The 9,004-nt window shown below is 40.9% G+C and overlaps 1 protein-coding gene across 1 annotated transcript in view; it reads right to left on the reverse strand.

Moving 5' to 3' along the window:
- The window catches only part of nkx2.2a (NK2 homeobox 2a), a gene marked incomplete at both ends in the record, with an annotated part of 13,028 nt that extends 4,817 nt beyond the window's left edge, over positions 1-8,211 (reverse strand). Inside the window, 1 exon segment of the mRNA XM_080513014.1 lies at positions 8,171-8,211. Coding sequence (XP_080369140.1) covers positions 8,171-8,211 — 41 coding nt within the window.
- Between the last annotated feature and the right edge of the window lie 793 nt (positions 8,212-9,004).

A 9,004-nucleotide genomic window follows, 5' to 3' on the forward strand; every position in this document is an offset into this window, starting at 1 on the left:
TGTGTGTGTGTGTGTGTGTGTGTGTTGGGGGTTTCAGAAGGCGTAGTAAAGAAGGCCCTCTGAGCTGCAGATGCATCAGGATTTAAGGGACAATACGGGGCGCAGAGCTGGTGCTTCCTATCACCCGCTTATTTGAGTCCAGTTGACATTAAATCTTCAGATCTGACACCAGAACGACACTCTGTAATAATACGTCTCTCTGGGTGGTTCATTTTGACTTTTGTACGTCAAAACTGCACAAGGCAGATCCCCATTTTTTCTTTTTCTTTTTCTTTTTTTTTTTTTAATAAGTGATCATAGCTGCTTTAATTATGCTATCACCAGTTTCACCAGTTTTCCCATTTTAATATTATAAGCTACAGAGCCGACTAGCTCGTTATTAAAGCTCGTTACATTTTTTCTGATCCCAGCTTTGCAATCAAACGTACAGCAGAATGGACTCATCCAAAAACAATTAATTTTTCGGATGAACCCCCTCCCTGAAAAAAGAAGGGGGAAAAAAACGGGGCCCGGCTGATTAATTATAATTCCCTCCTAAAAATTCATGCCCACGATTGTTCTCAAATAAGTAAAGAAAGAGCTTTTTATATTCTTGATTAAATAAATCTTTCGATTGAATGCACAAATAAGAATGCCGCGGGAGAATCCATAATAATGTTGATCATTGCCTCCTTTTAATCGCTGAATTTCAGCGTGTTTGGACGCCTCAGGCACGGAGTTAGGCTTTGATAAAGGTAACCCCGCCCGCCTCCGGGTGCCCGTGATAAATGTACAGAGTGACAAGACCGATTTCCTCCCTCAATGATTAAAAGCCTATATATAATATGCAGGTAAAGCCGGGTCCGGTTTATTTATGGGGGCTAAGCCATGGCCCGAGGAGACTTGGCTGGAGGGCAGAAATCATTTTGGAGTCCATTTTTTTTTCTCTTTCGTTCCCCTCCCCTCAGAAATCCTGCAACCTTTCCCTCCCGGGCAAAAAGTCTTTATTCGTCTTTCTGCCTTTAATGATTAAACATGTCACAGTGAGATTATAGCACCGCGGCCGTGCCCCGAGGAGATGCCTTCATTTGTTAAACCACCAGTATATTTGTAACGGTCATTTCATGCCACGCTGTGCCATTCGCGTTAATCTTTTCCCTTGTAAGACGAATTGCTTGAAAAAAGGTTTTTTTTTTTTTTTTTTTTTAATTATTATTATTATTTTCTAATCACTTCCCGTTTCTGTATCACAGTGACAACAGGGAGGAGGGAGACACGGTCGAAGTCTCCGAGACTTCTTCTAATAAATCAAAAGGGAAAACGTGCCATTTGACCATCACTAATAATGGCAAACACATAAATAATGAAATTGATGAACAAATAAATAAACAAACAAACAAATAAATATTCTTTCTGGAGAACGTGATTTGGCCTTTTCTTGATGGCACAAGTGGAGACAACTTGGCCCCCTTCTTAAGCAGCTGTGTGTGCGCGCGTGTGTGTGTGTCTGTGTGTGTGTCTGTGCGAAAGAGACACTAACGTGACCAGCTGTTGACATCTGTAGAGCTCTAGCGGTCTCTACCGGCAAAATTAGGAAACAGCAGGGGGTGCCCAATTAAACCCATTTTAAACGGTAAACAGTGTGCCTTAAATACGCGGTGGAAGCAGACACCCGACACGATACAATGACTATTGAGCGGGTTTCTTCTTATAGAGATGTAAACCTTCCCTGCTCACTTATCTGTTTCAGGCCTATTTCAAGATGCACACTTCATGAAGGTACAGTTTTATCCACACGTTGCTTGCTATTGACAACGTGAGAGTTTCCTTTAAATTTATCATTAAAACACGTTTTAATTTTCTATCTATCTATCTATCTTTTTTTCCTTTTTTTTTTTTTTTTTGCTTCTTTCCAAATTACGCAGCCATTTATTTTCCTACTTGAGCACACGCGTAAAGGCTCAGGTCAGTCACACTGTGCCATATTGCTGATATCTTAGGAGATATTGACCATCTAAGTTTGTAGCGCTTACCAGCGGCTGATGGCCCCATGAATAGCCCTTTCTTCATAAAGAAAATAATTATAATCAATCATAATATTATTAAAAAAAGGGAAAAAAAGCAGTCAGTATCAGGGCCACTCTGTATTCAAGGACTAAAGTGCGCGCTCATGCACATAGAAAACAGTAGCAAAGGAACATAAGCAGCACCTATTATAAGCTGTAAAAGCAGAAAATACTGTATATGCAAACTGCCTGGAGCATCCAATGCGCTTACCTAGACTGGAGGGGGGGCTGGATGATGTTGCTAGCGTTAAGACAGCGCGCAGAGTTAATGAAATATCTCCAAATGGGAGTCAGGAGTGCGTGCAGAGATAAGCCTGATGTGGTTTATATACCCAGAAAGCAAGTGCTCCTCTTCTCATATTGTCCAAGAGCGTTTGCATAGCTGGCCAAGTGGCTGTGCTCTTGCTGACTCGCTAACATTGAACCGTGTTTGTTCTCCCTTTGCGATGACGTGAGACAAAATATTGGCCATATGTTCATCGGCAATAAATTGGTCCCGAGCGCAAACACAGCTCCCCGAGGAGGGTGCTTTTAACTCCACACCGCTGGTTTTCGACCGGTGAGGTTTTTTTGGGGGGACACCGAGGTATCTGGTGTATAAATGCAGGTGAGGAATAATGTCACGACAGCCTTTTTTAAGAGATAATTGTACGCCTATATATGGACGCGCTGGTGGTTGATCTTTATACCGCGACCTATTACCCCCCCCCCCCCCCCTCCACACACACACACACACACACACACACACACACACACACACACACACACACACACACACACACACACACACACACACACACACACACACACACACACACACACACACACACACACACACACACACACACACGACTCTAATAAATCGCTTGGTAACCAAGAAGCAGCACTGTCCAAAGAGCAGATGTGGCATGTTATCCACGCCACGGTTGCGTTTACATTAGATACCCCCTGATACAATGATTGATAACCAAGGTCACAGTAATTCACGACGACTCGGGACCCGAGCAACTCCCCCGAGACTGACTACTAACACATGATGTTTATAACATAGATCCACACATGTGTCGACACAGAAAAAACGCGCAACTGTGCACTCAGAGGCCGAGCGCAAAAAGACGAAATGTGAAATGTGTAAAAGTGTTTTACACTTTATATATATATATATAAACGCGATATATATATATATATATATATATATATATATATATATATACATATATATATATATATAAAAGACACAAATTAACCTGAAGTATTTAGAAATGAAGAATGTCTAAACATTGCTCACAATCCACTCAAAATTAATAAAAGTCTGCAAAAGAAAAAAAAGTAAAAAAAAATGTAAAAGAAATAAATCAATATGCACTGCAAAACAATATGCTTCATATGAAGGACCGTTTTTATTCACTATGTGCTTGTATTCACTTTCTTGAGGCCCCTCTGCCTGCCTCCATTTACACCTGTTGCACGCACACAGGCAACATTTTGCAGTGAAGAAAATATTTTCTCTCATATCCAAGCCTGTAAAGAGTCCCAGGCTGGTTTAAAGATGATGACAGGGAATGCCAGTAATTGTTGAGGAAGAAAGCAATATGAGGCAAACACCAGTTGTGCTATTATGACACCTTGGGGGTGGATAACTTAAATCAAGACAATGATTTTATTGTGGGCAGCCTGGAATCTATGCATGATAATAATGGTGTTGCCTAGTAGTGCAGGAGCGACCATCAATCAATAGCGAATACATTACTGATGGGTTTTTGTGCAGGGCCACTTTGCTGATGAAAGACAGAGATTATCCTCCCTCCCATCACAGTGTTCAAGAGTATCACTAAGACGCTGAGAATACAAATAAATAAACTGGCCTCATAGCACGTTTCAAATTCCACATTAAGGCAAAGTAGTTAGAGTTGGAATGTATTCATGAGGTTCAGACGAATGAGAGAAAGCTTTCCACTCATCCTCTGTGTGAATACCCTTGTGCTGTTTGAGATTTGCCACAAGTGCTCTGGGTGCTAAATACAAGACCTCCTGAAAAAGGATGGGTAAGATAGGCCCTGGCGGTCAAGCTATTATCAATCCCTGGTCTAAAGCTTGATGAGCAAGATACTTCAGATGTAGTTAATGGCTGCGTAAGGACACTGATGGCACAGGCATTCTGAAATCAATCAGAAAAAGTTTTAATGTATCTGCCACTCGAGAAGAACCAAATGAGGGAGAGCTTCTCGACACAAATGCCAGAGAGACTGGCTTGATTTTCATGGAAGATACACTTTGAAAAAGTTTAATTAAACCTGAGGACTCACTTGTGCGATGGAGACCCATGGATGATGATAGCCAGTTGTATCAATTTGAAAGGCTTTGCAAGTTTTTCTTCACAAATACATGCACTTAGAGAGGTTTAGCATTAGATCCTCAGTGTGAAGGCGAGTGAATGGGAGTTTTTAGCCCTTCAAGAGATGTGAAGCAAAGTAGAGGAGATGAGTTGTTTTCCAACAAAGTGCCCAATTCTGCCCACCGTTGAATATTACCATTTCTTAAATGATAACAGCGCATTGTGTATTTGAGGAGCTGTGGAGTGTAGGGCCATCAGTCTTAACATTTTTGCCCTGCTATGATACCTAGTGGAGAGGAAGAGAAGGGATGAAACAAATATAGTGAAAGTGGTGAGCTGTGTCAAAGTGTTAACTGAGGGAGAAAAAAAAAAGTTCCTTTACAAGCACTCATGAAATGTCTGGTATTTCCATCAAAATATCAGATTTATGGGTTGTATGGGAGGGTTTTGTGCATTACTTGACATGAATAACTTTAGGCTTGAATACCTCTTTTTCCTGTGCTGAGCCTCTAGTGCAAGGCTAGTACTTGGCCTTGAAGAGCCATATAGCTGTTTGTAAACCTCGCTGCGCAGGCCAAGAATACAGTACTTAGCTGACACGTTCTGTGAAAATATCAGCCCCAGTGGCATGTGGCTACAAAACAAATGTCCCAGTCTGGGTCAGATGGTTCAAACGCAATGAGCTGCTGATGGTAATGAAGAACTGATTCTGTGTGATGAAAGGGCGCCTAATGTGGTCTCTGATGTGAAACTCATAAAATAAATAAAGTTGACGTATCCCTCGTGGTTTACAGTGAGGTATTGTGAAGCGTCAAGCGGAGAGCTGGCTGCAAGGCAGTTTTCAGGATTCGGTATTCAGGAACTGGACCATAATATAGTTGTGTGATAGTAAAGGTCACGTGCAGGTCAGCTCCAGTCTCACTAACAATAGCTATTTTCCAAGGTGAAAGCAATGGAGTCGTATCAAATCGCAGATTTGACCACCGCACAATCAAGTGCTTTCTACATTGGAGAGCTCTTTGAAATGGATGGAGAACCAAATTGTAGTAAATAAAACGTACACCTGAAGAGTGGCCCCCCTCAAAATGGAAAGGCTCCTACAGTCTCTCAAGGGAGCCCGCCAGTGTTCATCCACAGAGCGATATTGATTCTTCTGTGAATTCATAAAGAAGGAACTTAAGAAATGCAGAGAGCAACAGTTAGGATGCTTTATTCCTCCCAAGATCTCCTCCAGCTTTTGAAACAATGAGTCGTAGCATGAGTCAAGGACAGATCATTGCAAGCAGGGCGAGCTCGTCCTTGTCTTCACTCCAGCTGCACAGAGCACCTTCGGAGCAAAGATTCAAAAGCATTGCAAGAATATCAACAGTTGCCTTCAACACACAGGTCCACCGTGAAGTAGGGATGGAAGAATATAACTCGTATTTGAATAGTGTTGCACGGACAAAACACGCTGTGATAGAAGAGCGATGTCTCAAGGACATCTTTTTTTTTTCTTATGAATGTATCTCACCGTGGATAAAAAAAACTAAAAAAACAACATACTGTATGTAATAGACAGCAGACATTATTCAGGAAACCTTACAAATTTACACGGAGGACAAAACCAGAGATAAATTATTGTAGCAGTACTGTACGATATAGCATGGAATTTCCTGTACAATCAATTTGTTGGATGAGGAATCTGCAGAGAACATGCTGGGGCTTATCTACATTTATGAAGAAATCCATGCTGACAAACGATATTGAAGAAAATCATGATTTTAAAATGTATCTCTGATTGTTGCAACACAGATACGTAAAGATAAATGCAATCAAAGGTTGAGTTTTACTAAGTGTTATTTAAAAAGGTTGTTAAGGTAAATTAATTTCCATATTGGTACTTTTCTTTCTACAATTCCATCATTCATATTTGTATTCTGTCTATAAAAAAAGAGGAAAAAGAAGGATGAATGGATAGATAAGCGAGGCTGATGCCCTTGCTCAGCAAGTACATAGCTAGCAGCAACAAAAAGGCACCAGGTAGAGTTTGAGAGGTCTGCATGAGTCTCATTCACCACCTGAGGGTGGAGGCAGTCATTGTTTCCCTTCTGCTGCAGGTGAAACTCATTCAAACGTCACACTTACAGGAAGACTGCCTGCACAGTCAGTCTAAGTGTCCTGTGTCCATTTCGCTCTGACAAATATCAGGAGATACGCAGCTGGTTGTTGCGCAGTATTTTGGAAATATTTTAACAGGTGACAACAGGACTTAGAGTAAAAAATTGAAAAATCCATGTGGCTTTAAAGGTCATGCGTGTGGACCCTTAATCTATAAAGCCATGGTTGGACTGAATACCAGAGCGGAGGATGTGTAAAATATTCACTGGGTGTAGGCAGAATGGATGAGAGGAACAGCTCATGATGGGTGGTTTGGTGGGATAGTGCATGAGATGTATGGTGATGTCTGTAGGAGCGATGATATCTCTAAAGCAAAAAGGATTCTGGGATGGGCATGGGGGTGACTGGTGTAAGGCAGGATACAGGAGACTGGCTGCATTGGAAGAAGATGACCTGCAGTCATCCCCTGAATAGGCGAAAAACAATATAAAAAGACTTGGAAGACCATGGTGTCAAAAAAAGTTGTAATTCAATCCTTCAGTTCAAGATGATGTGGAGACTGAAAACAGCTTTTTTTCATTGAGGAAGTTTTGAAAAGCTGCAGCAAAAGCGGAAGATGCATAAAAGTTAATATGTGCAGCCTGTAATCTACATGCATCACCTGAGGGAATGAGATTGTGGAAACGGGGGATGAATTCATCATTTCACTGGACGACAGCCCAAAACGACATGAAGTGACTACGGGATGTTGTATGTATATTCCTTTAAAGGTGAAATAATTAAGTGAAAATAGACTTCACTTATTCAGTTTGTTGCTCATTCTGTAGCCTCAATGCATGTCAGTTACTTTCACCCAATTGTGTCAACTACCATGCAAGCTGGCACAACACCTGGGAGAAACGCATGGTCAGTCTCCTGGACATTTGAACACCTGGATCGGCACAGAAGGGGGGAGTTATAACAATCATGACATTCAAAGACAACACGGTCCACCGACTGCGTCAGAAGTGTGCTTAAATAACCCCAAAAGCAACTAAATATTCATTTTTTTATTCAAATTTTTATTCGATAAATATTTATACAGTTAAGTGGCTTTGAAACAGAATCCAAGCCACTTCCAAAGGTAGGAGACTCAACTCCAAGTGGCCAATAATAGTTTTCATGGTATTCTGCATCAAGCAACTCCTGTACGGATGGTAAAAGTTACTTTCACACAACACAACTGGATGTCTATCTTTGTTCTTTGAGTTATTTATATTTGGGCATGACACGAATCACTTCTAACCAACATGCCGCGAACCATCGTAAAATATTTAACATGGGCTCTGAGGCTTTTTGAAGTTTGACGTTAGCGTAGCAATATTTTTTATCAGCTCCAAGTTTGACCCAAAAAAACATTTTCTCCCCTAAAAGCTTTGGAAAATTAATATTTGCATAAATAATAAGCAGGTACATGTTAGCTGTGTTTAGGAGTGTGTCCTCCCTCACAAAAAGCACTGTGTTTTTGTGTGTGGGTGTGAATGTTTGTGTCTGAGTTTCCTCTGTGTGTGTGTGGGTGTGCGTGTGTGTGTGTGTCTGCTTGTGTGTGAGGAAAGTCCCTATTTGGGTACAGTGAACAGCCCATCAGGATATGTAACCTAAACAACACAATAGAGAGAAACAGAAGGGCCTGGGGCCCTGAAACACTCACCTTGAACCGAACTGCTCCTTGCAGACACAAGGATTGCCCATCTGCACATTTCTGAAGCCTTTTGATTAACAATGTGTCCAAAATGAAAGCCGAAAAGGAGAAAACACAATTTAGTAATTTCAATGGCTTTCTGCAGATGGGTTGCCAACATATTTGGATAATTAACGTTTAGATATTTTCTTTATACTGGGCTCACGATGGCAATTAACATGTTTTTGTGGAGAGGTGAAAACTTTTTTTGAGGCAGTGAAGATGGATGAAAATGCATTAGAGGAGGTCATGAAAATGGGCTTCTATTCTTTGTGCTAAAAGGATGCTTTTATAAGGTGATAGCAATTGAGGTTTAAAAAAAAAAAAACCCAAGGACAAATAAATGATAAAGAACTCATCTTTAATTGGCAATCTTTTTGGTTCATATAAATACCACTCCAAATTTTGTATCCACATTTTCATGGACAGGATGCCAAGTCTCTCTTGAACTAAAATTATCAACGGTAAAAGGAGCCACAATGCCAACCAAAAAGGACAACTCTATTTTTTTAGCAAGCCAAAGGGTTACAAATTGCCCACTCTCTGTTCATCATGATACGATTCAATTCAACAAGAACAGTAATTGCCGGGAAATAGTTTAAAAGATGCATGCTGCAGTTTTAGGGGAACCTTCGTTCACTAATCTTGACAAGACTCCCGTCACCAGTCTGAATGGATACAAACTGAAACACTTCTGAGAGGATCCCGACACAAAAAGGACAAGCTGTGATGGTGTAGTTGGAAGACAACAAAATAAACTCCTCCAGCAGCTTTACAAATTTGCAAATTCAAAGAGTTTCAACT

The sequence above is a fragment of the Blennius ocellaris genome (assembly GCF_963422515.1).
Source record: "Blennius ocellaris genome assembly, chromosome: 17".
Classification (NCBI taxonomy): Eukaryota; Metazoa; Chordata; class Actinopteri; order Blenniiformes; family Blenniidae; genus Blennius; species Blennius ocellaris.